The sequence below is a fragment of the Chaetura pelagica genome, unplaced genomic scaffold (assembly GCF_000747805.2).
Source record: "Chaetura pelagica isolate M959 unplaced genomic scaffold, ChaPel_1.0 scaffold123, whole genome shotgun sequence".
In the NCBI taxonomy this organism is placed as follows: Eukaryota; Metazoa; Chordata; class Aves; order Apodiformes; family Apodidae; genus Chaetura; species Chaetura pelagica.
Genome location: NW_009953295.1, coordinates 6034987 through 6054034, shown reverse-complemented (window position 1 = coordinate 6054034; position 19048 = coordinate 6034987). Strand labels below are relative to the sequence as shown.

General features: G+C 38.9%; 1 protein-coding gene across 1 annotated transcript in view; it reads right to left on the bottom strand.

The window, feature by feature from the left end:
- Positions 1–4795: 4795 nt before the first annotated feature.
- COL4A1 (collagen, type IV, alpha 1) overlaps positions 4796–19048 on the bottom strand; it is a 125238-nt gene continuing 110985 nt past the window's right edge. Inside the window, exons 44-52 of the mRNA XM_009997971.1 lie at positions 17382–17454; positions 16632–16703; positions 14739–14867; positions 13278–13376; positions 12917–13129; positions 11273–11450; positions 8243–8357; positions 7068–7240; positions 4796–5370 (exon numbers count right to left, since the gene is read on the bottom strand). Of these exons, the coding sequence (XP_009996273.1) occupies positions 5289–5370; positions 7068–7240; positions 8243–8357; positions 11273–11450; positions 12917–13129; positions 13278–13376; positions 14739–14867; positions 16632–16703; positions 17382–17454 (1134 nt within the window). The 3' untranslated portion in view covers positions 4796–5288. The remainder of the gene's footprint in view (positions 5371–7067; positions 7241–8242; positions 8358–11272; positions 11451–12916; positions 13130–13277; positions 13377–14738; positions 14868–16631; positions 16704–17381; positions 17455–19048) is intronic.

Sequence of the window (19048 nt, the reverse complement as noted above, 5' to 3'; positions counted from 1 at the left end):
AGCATCACCAACAGTATGGGGATTCCCAGATACATTTTTGAAACTGGTACACAGAAACACTTCTTGACACGTGATCCACATGATTCCATTTCAGGTCCTTACGATTTGGTTGCCACTTCAATCACATCTCACAAACAGGTTCATGTCCAAAATTAGGCTGGAAAAAATGCTGCTGTAATTATTTAGAGGAAATAGGAAGAAGAGAATATCTTCCACTGCCAGCTACTGTGCCCACAAAGATAACAAAAGCTTTGGCAGAAGATAGCTCTGGGCATGTGCTAGCACTCTCCACTTTGAACCCCTTCCAGGAACCAACAGTGAGAAATAACCACTCTGGTGCAAGCTTGAGAGGTACATCCTAGAGAAAGCATGCAGTGAGCTACACTGGCCTAAAAGCTGTGCGTTAGGAATAATAAAAGGGCTTGATCAATGCTCTTCAAACTGTTTCACAAGGACTCTCTCCCCTGCCCAGGACATTTTACATACTTATTTACTACAGTGTAAATCATACTTCATGGAACTGAGATGACAAATGAAGCCTGCTACAACTCTGCGTGAAAGGTAACATGTTTTCTTAGGCGAGACAGGAGTTGACAGAGCATCAAATGATCATGTTCCATCTATAACTTTCACTCTGTCAAGTCGTCTGTCCTCTGCACGCCAATTATATTAAATATAGCTGACTGCATATAGCCAGAGGAAAACGAAGGCAGCTCTCTAACATATGTAAACCTAAAAGACTCAGACATTTGGAAATCTTCTGATTGCTTACATAAAAGGAACACACTGTTCTCTTTGGTTTTAAAGACAATGAGAAGCTGGAAAGAAATATAACTTTATAAATCAACACTGAAATATAAGTAAGAATATTCAGCTCAGAGTCACCCTCTTACAGGAGGAGCTGAAGATAGAAGGTGTTGTCAGTAAACCTGGCTGGGTGAAATATCTTTACCACAGGAAACATTTCTGAGCTCATGAGAAGTAGTAGTGATTTATCCTCCCACAGGTATTAACACCTCAAGCAACAAAACAAGCATATTGTTTGCCAGAGAGAAATAACCAAAACCACACACGCCCTCTTTGCATTTTGGGAAGGACTTTCTTTTGACACTCTTAAAGAAGAGATTAATTTTTTAGGTTCTTCTGACTGTTAGCACATCTTTCACAAAGAACGTGGTGTTTCTTGCTCAGCTGTTGGTGATAAGTTTTCTTATTATTTTTAATTTGGTGTTACGCTGTACAGACTTCCCTGATATTGCAAGCTCACAATTAATTTTACATTCACCCTTAATGAACTATACCATAACTAGTGAATTATTTCCTCTCTCTACACTCTCGGTCTGAAAACAGAAAGGTTGAATGCTTCCATGGGGCCACTGGATACTTCTTAAGAATGATTAATTATATCCCAGATCATCACAGGTCTCAGCATCAACCTGAGCCTGTTGCATGCATTTAGGGATCCACACTGGTCTCTCATGTCCTCACAAGTGTTATCTAATTCAGAATGTGAAGTTAATAAGAAAGGTTAGCTCTGTGTGGAGAGGTAGAAACACAGTGGGCAGCACATCCCTGCTGCTCTGTGAACAGCAGAGAGGGGAAGCTCCAAGAAAACTGCTGGGCTCCTTCTCAAGGTCCAAGTGCACACATTGCCCATCACTGTTACTAGAGCAACCGATGGAAATACAGACAGATGCCAAGGCACCTGTGGTTTTAAATTGCCAAGGCTCTGTCTTTGTACCAGGTGCCACGTTTTCTGCTGACTGGGATTAGCGGGCGCTCAGGGACCCATGTGCCTGGCCCTCCGTGTTACACATTCATGATCCACCCTGCATAGTTAGTACAGATTCCTCTAGATTTGTGAAACATGAAAGGTAGGAAAGGAAGCCTCAAAAAGTCATGCAGCTTTATGATTTTCAGTCATAAAAAGGTATAGCTTTAAGACAATCACTTCTCAGGGAGGCTAGTAGGGACATACTGCTCTCGGGAGTCCTGTTTCATAGAAGGAAGTGTATTTCATCAAGGAAGCTACCACTATGAAAAGCATAAAAGATATAAAGACACACAAGCTACAATATCATGTGTTTCAAAACACATTGTTCCATTACATTCTATTTGTATTTTGTCTGTGTATAATATTTTTTTAATTTTACTGAAGACTGCTTCAGAAGGAAAACTGCTGGTGACTAGAACACAACAGAATAGAGAAAGAGACTTGGTTAAAACAGAGAGATGCCAGGCTGCTTTACATTTTAGAGGGTTAGAGAAAAAGGCATTCCTTAGTGTCAGTTTGTTAGTACTGATCTTACCATAAGGAGAGCAAGGGCACCACCCACTGTTTTAGAAATGTATTTATTTGGGTCATGGAAGTAGTCACTCTTCAAGTACTGCATTCAAAAACAGTCAGGCCTACTAAACAAGCTGTGCTTCTTAAGGAAAGCTTTCTCCCAAAATTTAAGCAAATGCAAGACCATTTTAACAAACGAAGTGTTTGCAGTTGCCTGGTCACACAATGAGCTATACTGCAGCAACAATGCTGGCCATAAATGACTGAATATGGGGAACTTACAGATTTTTGAAAGCACAAAAGGGTTTCACACTTCTGTTCTGTTGTAGTACATGGGCTCTGCTTCATCCAGGACACAAAAATCTAGCGTTCACAACATTTTTGGTAGATTGGGTTGGTATTTGATAACCACCAAGAAGCTTACTCACTGCCTTAAGTAGAAATAACATCTTTAGCATTACAAGAGTTTAGGTCATTTTATGAGCTGGAGCTTATGGAATAAATAATTACTACTAGATAAATATGACATAAAAATATAGTTCAAACAGGTTTTTTGAATGTTTTCTAAGGGCTTTGTTTCCAAAAAGCTCCTAGTTGAGGAAACACCCGTTAGTGCATACCCAGCTGCAGTGAGTAGTCACTTCACTAGGGACTACTAGAATACAAGGAATTGTATTCTTATGCACAGATTTGATTTAAACACACACACAGGACTTTACAAATTCAACCGTCTGGCAGTTCTGAGACAATTCAAAACCAAGCAAATCAAATCCCTAGCAGATAAGCTGTAGAGTGCAATCAAAAAGTCTGAACAGCACCATGGATCCTCTGAGAAGGCTGCATGCCTGCTTAGTTCATCCTAAAATGCTGTATCAGGCTGATTAGACAGAATCAGACTCTTACATTTGATAAGCTGCTAGGGGCCTTTTGTGAGGACTGGTCATATATAAATAGAATCATCACCTGGCAAAACTCCCATGAGAGTAAAGAATCAGCACTAGAGGAAACCATCCAGGGTTCCATCCAGGGGCTCTGAGTCCTTTGGCTAGCTAATGTCCTCAACGATTTTAAATGAAAGTAAGTTCAGAACAGCAGCAACAGCAGCAGCCCCTTCACAAATGTTGAAAAACAACACGAAACATTAATGAATTGATTACTTTTGCCAAGGAAAAAAATATTACGGCCCATTTCCTCTCCAGACAACCAGAGTCAAGATTCGCTTTGCCCACTTACAAACAAAATTATTACCAGACATTTTCATTTTTATCCTGTATAATTCAGTTCTGATTTGTGCATGAAAAACTCAAGGGAAGAGTGATAAATGTGTATAACTTGATTGTTTCCCATGAGCAAAGATGAAGTTAACAGATTTTTGTTACATGTTGCCATCAAACATATTTCAGTAACAGATTCATAACCCATGTTTTGTCAATCAGTACCAGTTCTTACAAGGTTACAATAGAGGTGTCAATATATTGTCCTGTTTTCCCCTTTTGAAGATGCTTTGTACATCTGAAAGATGTGCAAAACAAAAATGATCTAGAATTGCATCAAGCTTGTGCATTTATTGGTGGCTTATTAAAAATTAATTCATTGCTGCAAATGAATGCTAATAACAAATTAGTAAAAACTTTTTCTTGTCTTCTGTTTTTTTTTACACAAATAGTTTTATTACAAACTTGAATTCTTAAGAAATACACATATAAGAAATTACACAAAGGCCTTGGCATTTGCAAAAATCTTTTGGTATTTGCATGGTAATAGTCTATAAAACACTTTTGGACACAGATGTGCTCAAACAATGGCATTGCATAGAAATTTTTTAGAAATATTTCTGAGGCCACTTTAAAGAATTTTTGGCACAATATTAACAAAATTAAGGCCTTATACTTTTCAAAATCAAGTCATTCAGTGTGTGAGTAGTGTTTAAAACCCTGAAAAATATTAAATACAGAATAAAGACTATAAGCTCAAAGCAGGATTTACTATAATAAACACAAATAGCTATTAACCTGGGTTCAGTCTCTTGAACTTCAGCATTGAAATGGCCTATGTAAAATGAACATTTCACATCATATTTTGGCATTTAACATCTAATTCATGACTCTGAAAAGAAGAAAATGTTTGTAAGCTTCTTTTTGAAATTATAAACTCAGAGCTTGATTTGTCTAATGGTTGATACCTATATAAATTACTAAAATATTTATATATATATTTTTTCTTGACCATTGCTGGATCATTCTTTATTCCACAGGAAAGTTTGTTCTACTACATAAAGAAGCTGCAAAGTACCAACATAGCAGAAACACTTACTTGCCTGCTTGGAAAACCAATTGGGCAATCTCTTCCGGATGTAGTCCCATCAAAACCTACAGTGCTGAAGACTACAAACAGAAGCAAAGGTTTGCAGGATGGCACTCTATGTTGTGAGAAGATGGTTACATGTTCCTCAACCACAGTCTGTAATCCCAAAACTTCTTTTTTTTTTTTTTCTTTTTTCTTTTTTTATACATTAGTGTTGCTTTGTACAGGAACAATAAGTACATACCCAAGAGTTTGGGATCTTGAGACACTTAGGTAATGGTAACAACAAACTTATCTGGGGAAGAAAAATGAATCTAAATATATAATACAAGGATGAGAAGGGGGGTCAAACAGTATAAGGCAGAACTGCATACCTCCTAGCACCTTTGCATTTTCTCTGGATAAATGCTGACTTTTTATTCTATCAGTGCATTGCATTTATATAAAAAATACATATACTTTGATCAAAAGTGCCATTTGGCATGTCAACATTTGAAGCTTATCTTTGTTGTCTCTTTTCTTCTTCAGCAAGGACAGGGCCAGTAAAGCAGTGTGTGTTAGTTATGCAAGTTCCTAAAAGGCACTTTACTGTTTTCATATTGGACAACAATGAGGTACATATGATATATGTCTAGGCTTCATTGCTGTTAAACGAATAGCACCATATTGTGTGAAATTAGTTGAAATTCAAAAGTCATTATGTTTTTCTCATACAGACTTGACAACGGCTAACATTTGAGCGCAGATCCCCTGCTTTCAAAGTTGAGGGAGTCGGTTTCCTGTTAAAGAGAAATAAATGAAGAGACCCATTAACAATTGTTGATACAGACAGCCCTTTTTCAGGTTTATAACTGACAACACAAACTCTGCTTGCAGCCAACTGCCTCTTTCAGCTGTGCTGAATCAAGAAGTTGTCCCTAACTTCTCTAATGTATCTTCACTTTTGGTCACAAACTACCACAAGAGTAGTTTTAAACATTGTCCACTTCCAGTTACTTCAAAATTCAGTTCTGTCACAAGGCAGATGGGACTACCCGTTTAAGCAGTAGTTTGAAAACATGCTGGAATTTGGGTAGTAAGAAACTGAAGATATTGACTGATCATGAGTTTCTGGTAAGTCTTGCGGTTTCACAGAAAAATGAAAAGCCAGCAAAGGAAATGTTGTCATGTCTTACAGAAAGGCAAACCAAAATATTTACTCTCTAGTCCATCGTAAGGAGTTACTCACAGCAAGTGGAAATAAATAATTTTCAGACAAAAAAAGCTTACATTTAATGCTTTTCTTTAAAAAGGATTATGACCTTATAGGAAACTGAGGAGTATTTGTGAATTATGATAGTAGGACAAGTCCCTTGATCTGGGATTATTTTATTAATTTGATATACAGATTGTATCCAGAAAAGAATATGAAGTTGACAGGTCTCAGGGTAGGACTCAATGAATATAAACAACTATAATATTGACTCCTCTAAGATTTCTTCTGATCAGCTTTTCTTTTTCCTAGGGAGCCAGTGCTTACCCCAGTGTTGTCAAATGGGCTCTTTCAGTAGTAGCTTTTCTGGTTGATGACATGATAACAGCCCCAGGGATAATCAGTCCCAGTGCTCAACTTTTCTACCTTCTGAGTTGACAACTATCTCATAGACAAACAGTCAAAAACTGGCTAAACAGCTTCCTTTCTTTTGACTGAGACAGGCTAAGGAGCGTTCACTGAGCTAGAGGACATGAAGAGATGACAGGTACCTAATGAAGGGTATGAAGCGGCAGTGACTGCAGTAAAAGATGATGCTTGCCTGCACTCCAGAGGAATCTCTGCTAATCAAGTAAGCCAAGCAGATCTGGGAACTGGTCTATATGCTAACATATTAATTAAATTAATACGGAACAGATTAGACTGTGTTGAAAAATACTTATGTGCAGGAGACCAGAACAAAGCCTACTACCACTTAGTTCCTGCAATTAGAACCTCAGTGGGACTGAAGAAACGCCTAAGGCTTTCACCTGCGTTTTACTCAGACATAGTTCCTCCAACATTAGGGAAAGGTAAATAATTGTTCAGTTAACTTAGTTCAACATCTGCTCTAATCTCGAGTGGTTCTATTAAGTGTTAACATCCACTAGGGGAAATGTTATATTCTACCTTAATTACAATTGTTACATCAGCCTATCCCAGTTACGACTCGGTGAATACAATCAAACATAGCGGAAATGCAAACGTTGTTAGATTATTCTGAAAAGCAAAATACCAGGTACAAATGACACATTGTAAACACTAACATAAGATACATTCCTTAGTTTCGCTGAAAGCTTTTTAAATTTTTTTCTTTCTTGTTACGAAAATCAGTAACTGCATATACTAACCAGCTTAGGGCACACGCAATACTTGAACCATGTTTTACATTCAAACAGTACTTCTCTTATTCAGTGACAAGGCTTGACTGAGTCTCAAATAGTGATAAATAAATCATGAACTTACTTGAACATCTCACTCCTCTCTATAGTGGCAAGCCAGAAGCTGTAAGCATTTGCATAATAATTGCAGGTGCCCCGGCCATGGCACTCGATGAAGGGAGCGCTGCGAAACTCCTCCAGGCAGGAACCAGGAGACGCCAGGGCCTGGCCAGAGCCCTCTGCACCAGCACTGGTGTGCTAGAAAAATGGAAAAGCATCAATCAGAGAGGGACTCTTTACCTCTTCTGCTACAACAGCTATTAACTCTCTTGAGTAAGTATTTCTTCACGTCTCTCCTTTGTCTTCTGTTGTGTCAGTCTGCTGTTTTGTCTCTCAGCTCAAGGAGGACCAAGAAGGTGGAGGTGAAGGGCTCAGAGGTGGCATTGGGTTCTCTCACTTAATGGCAGCACAACGCACCAACAACATGGACTTCAGGGCAGCTGTATGCATGGAAATCCTTCAGAACTGACAGCAGAAGCCAAGCTATCTCTATGCTAACAACAAGCCAGGGCCAGCTCTCCGGCCCAGCAGGTATACAGATGGGTATGGTTTATATCTGAATAGCTAACCCAATTCGTGCTCCACATCAAAGTGGCCTCCCTCCTACTGCCAAGTCTAACAGCTCTGGATCCATGCCATTTCTCAGACCATGTCCAGACCTTGCCTGGGACAATTGCTTTTGATCCAGGCTGTAAGCATGACAGAAGCCTGCTAATAACTAACCACTATGGTGGACTACAGAGTGGCTCTTCCAGGCCACTCCTTGGCCCTATATATTTTACTAGCATAGATACAGTTGAAAAAACTGGGTAAAAGGTCAAAAATGCCATTTGAAAACTGGGAAGAGGACAGGCACTGATATGCTATCACTCGAGGCAGATACTGCAATCTAGATGTAAAAGGACAATGGAAAATTATACTTATTTCCTTACTTATTCAGCACTTGGATCCTGTGCTGGAGCTGCAAACAAGAGTGTAGGGTGTGTGGATTTCCCCAAAAGTCAACAACTAATTACTATGGCATTATTCTCACTTAGTAATTAGGCAGAACCTTTTAAAAATCTACAGAAAGTGTATAGGTCTAATGCCCATTAAGACCTGAAGTGACACTCAGATACTAACTTTCCCAGAGCATGAGTGCAGATCAAACGCCTGAAACAAATGCTTTTCTCAGCTCAGGGTATGTCCCACTGCACTTACCATTACAAAGGAGTAACCAATCCAAAGTGAACTCCAGCCTTCAGGACACTGTGGTATTTGAATTGTTTGACTGTGAACGGCTATTACCATAGCAGGAGCTTCACACACAGAGCATCTGGAAAGACCAGGACATGAATGAGCTACATGCATTTGATTGTGACTACTTCCTTTTTCAGAAGTCACTTTCTTTCATGAATCTTACATTAGAAAATGTTGTCACCCTCAAAAGCAAAGGAAAACATTTTTTCTCATTTAGAAAAACAACTAACTTATTTAGGGACAGCTTAAATATTAAGTCTTATTCACAGAATCACACAATAGTATGAGTTGGAAGGGACCTAGAAGATCACCTAGTTCCAATGCCCCTGCAAAGGCAGGGACATTTCCCACTAGACCAGGCTCCTCAAAGCCCCATCCAGGCTGGCCTTGAACACCTCCAGGGAGAGGGCAGCCACAAGCTCCCTGGGCAGCCTGTTACAATGCCCCAGTTGGCTATTCCTATTATAATGCCTATTCCTATTGGCCTTATGAACAAAGAACAAAAGACCTCTTTTCTGAGTATTTAAAGGTATTTGTCTTTTCCTAGTCCCATTTGTGCTGTGGTTTCTAAAAGTGTTCAATGTCATGAAAACAACAGGCAAATAGCCAAACATTGTAACTCAACAAGTATCACTTGAAAGTGGTCTCTGTGATCAGAGACAAGTAACAGCAATTCATCATCCTAAACATAGCCCTGAGTGACTTCCAGAGAGGAAGCCATCTCTGGAAAATGTCTCACAAAGGTAATCACTGCTAATCTAAGCTAATAAAGACTCTTCCTCATGCTTTTTCCTTGAAAGTGGCTTTTATTTACCTTTGATCTGTCTTGAGCTCCAGTAAGGGATTTTTAGCAAAGTAACTTGAACAATGAACCCAAGAAACAACTCTTCAGCAACAGTTCTTCTACTTTAGACAAACTGATTGTGTTGCAGAACTTCTCAGTTACTGAATAATCCTCTGACTAAAGGTGCCTTCACAGGAGAATCAAAAAATGTGAGTGGGGCTGGCAATTTTAAAATGGGAGCTGGCAACAAGGAGTTTTGTAGATATAATCAATTTTTTTCTTGTACAACTCCTAAATTGGCTACTGCAGTTAGCAATGATGATAATGATTCAAAACAGACACTTAGAATGAAACAGTTTGATTCCTATTATCAGAATAGTGAAAAGAACCAAGTGCAAAATGGAATCAGTTGGATTCTGGAAAATACACAGAAGCAGAGGAATTCAGAATGAAAGCCTTCTATTTCTGACTTGCAAAGACTGCTTTCATACCTACAGCCTTCATCTTTAGTGCAGAAGCAAGACAGTTATTTTAAGAAACACATCAATGAAAGAGTAAGTTAAAAGAAGAATGTAAAGCTGCCTCTATTCTTGGAGCTCTGCTTTGCTTCAAGAGATTTCTGGTATTTCAGTGGAAGGCCTTAGATGAAAAGAAGTCCTATGACCCAAGGCAGCAAGTGACACTTTTACACCTTTTCAACTTTTTGGACAGGGAAAACCATTGGTATAACAGCCTCTACTAATAAATTGAAAGAACAGTCTTCACAGATTCCTTGCTGGTTTAAAAAATGTGTATTACAATTATCTCACTCTGCTACAGCTAAAAGATGAAAAAAACATGTATGCACAGAGGTACATGTGTATATAAATACACACTTCTTTTTAATGGTGCAAAAGCCTCTATATGCATAAGGCAAAAAGTTGGTGGGTACTTCCTTGAGTAAGAGTTTCAAAAGTGATTGTTAAAGGTTATTTTGGGTGCTGGATCAGGGATGGCATAAAGGGAACATGAATTTCAGAATTCAACATTTCATTTGAATTTTTCTGAAAGTCAGGCCCCTTCATTCACATCCAACAAACAATCAAAAACCTAGGACCAACAAAAATTAGTCTCTCTTGTGAATCTTTCCCACTCATTTTCAAGGCACACCAATTTCTATGGCACTAAACCAAAAACAGAGTACAGAGTACAGCTGTAGACACAAGATGTATTCTATTATGCAAAATAAATGTTTTGCAGTAGAGCCAAATAGATTTTGAACATACCAAGATGTTAAGACTACAACCCACTGAGTTGGGTTTCAATTGTCCTTTCTCTTGGGTGGTGCATACGGACTTAAGAAAATAATAAAAGCAATCTCCACTCCCATTCACTTTATATGACAGGAAGAGGGATCATCAAGAGCTGATGCAGATTAGAAGCAATGATAGGAAACATAACAATGCCTATATCTAATTATTACCATTTAGGTTATAAATTGGAGATTCCCTGTCAGATTCTTATCTAATGACAGTGGTACATTTCAATATACTTGCTCACACCTCTGCCTTCAGCGCTGGACCTGAAAGATACTTTTTGCTAGTGGCCTTAAAATTTACAAAGGACCCTAAATTCAACATGTTTGGATTGGTACAAAACAATTATGTCTGATAATAGTGCTACAACGTATGCTAGCTGAGAATCTGGGATTATTAAAAATTAGATGATTGATTTTGCAACTATTTCCTTTAACTCAGACAATAATGGCTGTATTCAAGCAGTACATCCAAAACAATAGCGGAAGCCTGGCAGTCTATGATAAATAATGCTACCATTTTCAAACAAAAGGAAACTGAGCCCCAAAGAGATTCTAGCCATGGCACATCAAAAAGAGAAGAACTGTTTTGGAAAAGAATTGTGAATAAATTTAGAACTTTTTCTCCTATACATTATAGCTTTCGCAAAGCATCATTTCAAAGTAATTCTTTTCAATTAGACTCAAAATAGACTACTCTGTTTGAGTTTCTCCTAAAACTTAAATTATTTTTTAATCAAAGTCTAAACTAAAAATATGCACACTTTGAAATGTTCTATCAAAGGAACTAAAACTTTACATTTAAAGGCAGGAAATAAAATACACACATTAAAAGCCTTTTCCAAAAAACTGAAGTACCGTATACAATTTTCACAGACTTCATTTTACAAACACAGAAGAACTGAAACCATACCTGCTGATGAATGGTCTGATATTATCACCAGTGATAGGAGCCATATTCATTGGCATGGGTTCAGGAGTGGACAGCCAGTAGGAATAATCATTCCTTGATGCAAAGTTACATACATTGTTGATATTGCAGAATAAGAAAGGCATGGTACTAAATTTACGAAGACAGCTTCCTGCTGTGCCTGAAATGTTAAGTGAAAAGTTACTTGTTAACCCATTTTTGTTAAACATTGTCAACTGCCAAACAAGTATTTCCAGGAGCAGCTGAAAAGCAGATGACATTTGCTCTGGAGGGCCCAGTTCTCTCAGAGGAAGTGACTTCTCTTAGCTCCATAAGGAAGGAACAGGGCAAGGCAAGGATTAGCCCAGTCTTGCCTGTAGGATTATGGAATAATTTAGGATATAACAGCCCTGTAGAAGTCGTCAACCCCATGTTAGTTAAATCAGGTTATTTGTGTTCATATTCAGCTGAGTTTTTTGGGTATCTCTAAAGACAGAGATTCAACAACCTCTCTGAGGTCCCATTCCATTGTTTATCAGCAGGGTGAAAAAGCTCTTCATGTTTCACTGGAATATATCTCATACTTATGTTCATTGTTTATTCTGTCACTGAGCCACTCTGAGAAGAGTTTGGCTCCATCTTCTCAACCCTTTCTGGAGACAGGAATAAAGGCTTCCCCATAAAATTTCTGTTAATGCTGAGCAAATCCAGTTCCATTGGATCCCCACTAGCCATCTTGGTAGCTAGCTGCTGTATTCATCCTGGTATATCAATGACTTCTTTGTTCAGGGAGAGCCAAGCCAGGGCACAATATACCAGATGTGGTCTCACTACTGCCAAACAGAGGGGAAGAACCACTTTCATCCATCTGCTGGTAGCACTTCTGCCAACAGAGCCTATTAGGTTGGGCAGAAGGGATGTGTAGTTGTTGTAAGGGCACACTGCTAACTCATGTTCAGTCTTGCTCACCAGGATTCCCAGTTCCTTTTCTGCAAAGCATGTTTCTAGCAGTCTGTACGGCTGCTGCTGGAAATGGCAGTCAGTCCCCAGACCATTCTGTTTCATAACCCTTTGCATTTGCTTTTACTGAACATCTTGAGGTTCTTCTCAGACCTTTTACACAGCTTGGCCAGGTCCCTCTGAATGGCAGCTGCATCCCCTAGGAAACTAACTGTTCCTCCCAACCTGACATTATGCACCAACTTGCTGAGTGGGCACTCTAGCCCATCACCCAAGTCATTAATAAATTCATTAAACAGTATTGGCCCAGCATTAATTCCTGAGGGACATCACTAATCAACAGTCACCACACGGACTTCGTACACCTGATCACATCCCTCTGAGACTGATGGACCCACCTGGTTTTCCGCTCACCTTACCATCTATGTAGTCAGCCATATCTCATGAATTTGACTACAAAGATACCACGGATGACCACCTCAAAGGCTTTGATGAAGACTTTCTTAAATAAACTGAGACTACTTCCACTATACAACAAACCATTATTTGCAACAACTTAAAAGGCATAATAAAGCACCAGCTAGACAAGAGTAATTACATAGGTTTGTTAAACACAGTTCTACAAATGAAAGAAACATTTTTCTTAGTAATGAATTCTAATTTAATTCTAATTTTGTCTCTACTTACCCAGATCTTGACCGTGTGCTCTTTCATTGCCTTGTACATAAAGCAAAGAGTAACCATGGTAGATCAGCCTTGTTCCAAATGGACATGATGGTTCTTCAGTGGTTTGACTGTGTCTGGTAACAAGGAAGCCATGAGCAACAGATGGTGCACCTGGTGGACCCATAGCCCCAGGCAAACCTTCAGGGCCAGGTGGACCAGGGAATCCTCTGGGCCCTACAATACAGAGAGTCTCCTTTTATCTCTACAGACAGCAGTATTCTGCCTATATAACTAAAGAACTGAAATTAGATACACTCACACCTTATCTCCTATGTTATTTTTCTATGAAGTAATCAAGTCTTTGAAGAACTCATGGGCCTACCTGGGGGACCATAAGGACCAATTTCTCCTTTTTGCCCAGGTTTACCATCAAACCCTGGACTACCAGGTGGTCCAGGTACACCTGAAGGTCCTGTTACCCCTGTTGAAAAACAAGGAATAGTTATTACTGGATATTAATTCATGTTAGTCCTGTCTTTTTGGCTTTTAATACAAGACAGCACAGGCACACTGCAGCATAAACTAAACACATGCAGATTCAGTGTGTATATTCAGTATCTACAGCAGAAATGTGGGTTACTGCAGGCAAAGTGATTATAGTAGAAAAGAACAGAGAAATGAGCAGAGGGTGTTTCTAAAATAACTAGTATTTGCCTGGAATGTGGAAAGGAAGGGCACCAAAATCTCCCCTCTCTGCTTAGCAAATCAAACTCAAAATTAGATTGTAAAAAAGCAGGGTCATGGAAAGTGGGAAAATCAGTATTCTCTTTGCTTTTTCCCAAATAGGTTTTCAGACATATATTATGTCATCTCTTCACTGATTCTGGGGATGCTTTGAGTCCTACGTAACTCAGTAATTCTGACTTTGAAAAAAATAAGTTAACTCCATACCCCATACAAGCAATAGTATGTTCAGTTATTGAACTGACTACTAGAGAACAGTGACAGATCCCCTACAAACCAACCCATCCTGTGTTCAGTCACTGAGACTATTTCATAGATATTTCCTAAAGGACAGCAACTGCAGAGTTGTAACTCCATCTTCATGAGCAAGCTTCCATATCTATTCTATATAATAAAAGTAAGATATTAATTATATTCCACCATAATGCCCATCATCTTCTCATAAAACAATCAGGAACAAAGGTTTCCCTTAGAATCTTAATAGCTTAAGAACACATCTGAGTTCCCACTCTCCATGTCCTACCACTTTGAAGGGCTTGTGTCCTTGTGCCAGTGTTTCATTTGTCTAACCATTTGCTTCATTCTCTTATTCTCTTATGTGTTTCATTTTTGCAGTTCACCCTTTCTTTATTAAAAAAAGCAATGTCTGGATTAAGAGAAGAATTCTAACACTGTGGAATACAATTCCTCAGGAAGCACTTTCCACTCCAAGATCATGTTTTTGTTTCCTCACACTTGTCTTCTCCCAGACACACACAGTAATTGAGTTCAGATTCAAGACTAAAGACAGAAGACAGCCTAACAAATACATCCTGGGAAAAGGATAAGCAGTGTGGCAAGTCATCCTGCTTACTGCTAATCTCATATACTGATGTGATGACTGCAGAGGCAGAACCCATTGAAAGTCACTAGGAAGGCATTTGTTTCTGGGACTCCTTTGGATGAACATAAAAAATTACTCTCTTCATCATTGCTGACACAATTTAAGTGGCATGTAAAAAGCTGGATAATATTATATCACAAATAGTGTCTAGCCTACCATTGGTCTATTTTTATATTACTTAAAATGCATTTCTACTGGCAAGTTAGAAACTCTTACCTTGCTGTCCTTTGGGACCTGGAAGTCCTGGGAATCCTTTGAGACCAACTGGTCCTACAGGGCCAGGTAAGCCAGGATCCCCTTTAACAAGCTGAAAAGCACCTGGTGGGCCTGGTGGGCCTTGTAAACCTGGCAAAGTTAATAGGAGAAATAAACACATATTTAGTATTGCAGAATAAAAAAGTGAGAAAACAATGTTACCTTAAATTGCCAAATGTAGCAAGAGACAAGATGTAGCAAATGTAGCAAGACAGACAAGATATCAATGTGACCAAGGCTTTATATGTGCATTGAATAGGGTCATACCTGCTAAAAACCCAAACCTGTAGCTGACTGAGGGTAGAAAACTACAGGGTTCAAGGCACAATGAGGTAAACAGCCTGGACTGAGCCTTTGCCACTGACAAGTACTACCTAAGTAGCAGCACATGGTGCTGCTGGAAACCATATGGCTACCTCCTACATTCCCATCTCTCACCAGACAGGACAGAGCAGGCCCACAGATGTAGCTCTGACCAGACACACTGTGACCAGGTGCACAAACAGGGATCCCCATGTGTTGAGGGTGGCCCTGGCAGTCTGCACAGCAGTTTGCTCAGAAGAGCTGCACACTCTGCCAGTTAATCAGAACTGTAAGGAGGTTATGACCTGCTGAAAGAAGACGGAGTCCACCACCACAACTGCAAGGCTGTGGCTGAAACTCAAATGGAAGCACAATAGCCTATCTATGCCGGTATCTCCACCCAAACAGACCTCCCAAGGACTGAAATAGCTGTCCAGTGCTCATGTTGCATGGAATTCCCTCAGAAAGTTTGGTGGTGACACCCAGTTGAGTGGCATAGTCACTTGACATGCTTGAGAAGTGGGTCAATATGAACCTCATGAAGTTCAAAAAGGCCAAGTGCAAGGTCCTGCACCTGGGTAGGGGCAATCTGCAATATCACTACAGACTGGGGGATAAATGGATTGTGTGCAGCCCTATAGAGAAGGACTTGAGAACACAGGTAGACAAAAAATTTGGATACGAGCTGGCAATGTGTGTTTGAAGCCCAGAAAGTTGATCACATTCGAAGTGTGGTCAGCAGGCAGAGGGCAGTGACTCTCCCCCTCTACTCTGCTTTCATGAGACCCCACCTGGAGTACTGTATGCAACTCTGGGGTCCTCAATACAAGAAAGATGTGGACCTGTTAGAGCAGGTCCAGAGGAGAGCCACAAAAATTATCAGAGGGCTGGAACACCTCTGCTATGAAGAAAGGCTGAGAAAGTTTGGATTGTTCAGCCTGGAGAAGACTCTGGGGAGACTTTATTGCAGCTTTTCAACATATAAAGGAAGCTTATAAGAAAGACAGAGACTTTTTAACAGGGTCTGAAGTGACAGAACAAGGGACAACAATTTTAAACAGAAAAAAGGTAAATTCAGATTGGACAGAAGAAGGACATTTGTTACAATGAGGGTGGTGAGATGCCAAAACAGGTTGCTTAGAGAAGTTGTGTTTACCCCATCACTGGAAATGTTCAAAGTCAGGTTGGATATGGCTTTGAGCAAACTCGTCTAGTGAAATATTTCCCTGCCCATGGCAAGGAGGCTGTTCTAGATGATCTTTAAAGGTCCTTTCAAACCCAAACCTTTCTATGATTCTATGGTTCTATGATATAATTTAAAGATTCTAATAATGACAAAACTGCAGTATCCATTTTTCAGAGTAGGAGATCAATACATTCACTCTTTATCCAATACTTAAATTTGATCATTCAGATGCTGATTCCATTATACCCATTTTCACATTCTACATTTTTACACTGAATAAAAGGGTTAGGGATATATCAATTTGTTAGTCACAAATAATAATTTAAACAACATCTGGGGAAAAAGAGCAAGTCTTTGTATTATACCTTTAGATCCAGGAAGACCTTGGTCACCCCGCTCACCCTTAAGCCCTGGGAAACCAGGAGACCCTTTTGGACCTGAATTCAAAGGAAACATTTACATGACAATCAATAATTTATTGATTTGGAAGGATATGTGCAGAATAATCATGTACAACCTTGTGATCATGTAAGGGCGTGACTTTATTCAGACAAGCACTTTTTAACTGTTTGTAAGAACAGGACAAATAACAGCACTGTCACCAATGAAACACTAACTGAAAACACACTTTTCTTACTTTAATTATTAACATATTTCTCTAAAAGATAACAACTGTTTTTTTCTCTACTAATAACTGCATTTTTTAATACACATAGTGTTTTCAGGTAAATGATGTAGCAGCAGTGTAGTCAACACTGGAGACACACTGAGCCTCTGTTTCCTCAAATAGAGATGTAACATTTGCCTCTAATCCTCAAGAAAATATTGAGAATTCTTGTCTGGTAATGTCCATAAACAATTGATTTTACATAAGTACATAAAGTAAAATGCAAGTACACATGTAAAATTGGCAAAGCAAGACAACAGGCAAAATTCAAAAATCCTTTAGAAAAATCTCTATATTATTGTATGAATTTTTAAGCAGCTTTCAACATTCTGCTTCAATAATTTGTAACATAGAGCCAACATTCTTTGAGCATCTCTTTTGAGAGAGAAAAGATATGAAAAAGACATCTTTGCATACTTTCTAGGAATACGGTAAATTTTCTTCTCACCTTGAACACCTGGAACTCCTGGAGGTCCCAGATCACCCTTTTGACCAATATCTCCCGGTAAACCGGGACTACCCTGTATAAAAGAAAATGCGAAGTATAGTTATCCTACACTATAATGATAGGACTCTCAAATAGGCTGTGTATTTTGTGAAACCTATGGAAAAAAAATGAAAGAAAAGCCTTTGTTTAAGGAATGGTTGATCTCTACTATGATTAAATGAGAAGCTTCTTCTACAGGAACAACCATGGCACCTTGTTCTTACTAAACTATATTTTGCCTTACAAAGATACTAGATCAGAGTAAGTCCGCACCAACAGTAAAACTAATAAAAAGATTCTCAAGCACAGACCTCATTGTTATGAAAAACACCAGAAAGCACAAATCTCAGCAAATACTAATTTCAGTGAAGCCTCAGCAGGCCGTTGCTAGTTAGATAACTAAATGGGGTAATTCTAGACCACAGTACACTTGAAAACTTCTACATTCACATGTGAAATGAAATTAAATGTGCTCAAGAACTGACAGTCCTCTGAAGACTTTTACTTTTCAACAGAGCTAAAACACTCAAGGACTTAAACACTTCAAACACAATGCAAACTCATCCTCTTTTGCCTCCACTATTATACCCTGCCCCCTTGAAACTAAGGGTAACAAGTTCACTGTAGCCTCACTTCTAGGAAAATCAAGTCCGTATTTCAAAAGACACTGTAAATTTCAATTTAAACTATTGCCAATTTCCTGTCCTTTTTTGTCTGTTGCAGATCATCTGCAAAACGCTTCTAAATATAGTTTAGAATTTCTCCCTGGCTGAAGCAATATGCCAGTGATAGTCACCTATATAATAAAACATGGAACATAGGTAGAGGGAAGAAACAAAATCCCCTTGCTTAGTAACTTACAGATCAGTTTGGAGATGTGAATTGAATACTCAGTGAAAAGTAATACCAATGGAAGGACTCGTGGAGAGCAATTAGAACAGACAGACAAAGGAGTGATTTCTCATTTCACCTAAGTCAGATGTTTATATTAAGGTGACAAGAATGGCTTCTTACAAATGTCTAATTCTTTCCACTGACTATAAAGGGAGATGACTAGCACAAAAATGGATGTCAACAGTGAGACTTTCCAAGTTCAACAAAAGACATGCTGCCCTTGGAGTGGTAAGGGAGGTATCGATGAAGTTTCCTTCAGTTACATAGTCAGGGTATGCAGGACTGTTTAAAGAAATGGCCTCTCTTTGTATCATAACATGTGAACTTCTGCAGCACAAAACAGGAGGGCTAACATTCATTCAAAAGATAGTCATGAGTCAGATAATCTCATTAAAAGAGGCTTTCAAGTAAATTTGGTTTAGGTTGCAATTATAAAATGGAATTATTTATAAGAGGAGTTTATTGGAATCTTTCCATCAAAATACTTTTCCACACCACCATGCAGTTTCTTAAACCCTTTTTCCCCATCAGATATAGCTTGGCAAACAACATTTTGGTTTGGATCTTCTCCAAACAAAACAAAACAAAACAATTTCAGTTTGTGAAAATTATGAAAATGTTTATTTTCTCATTTAAACATTAAAATGCACAGAAAAAAAACCCAAGGGATTTGTATTTAACAGTCTGATCTCTGCATGCACTTTTTTTGGATAGGATTGTTGGACAGGCTGTGT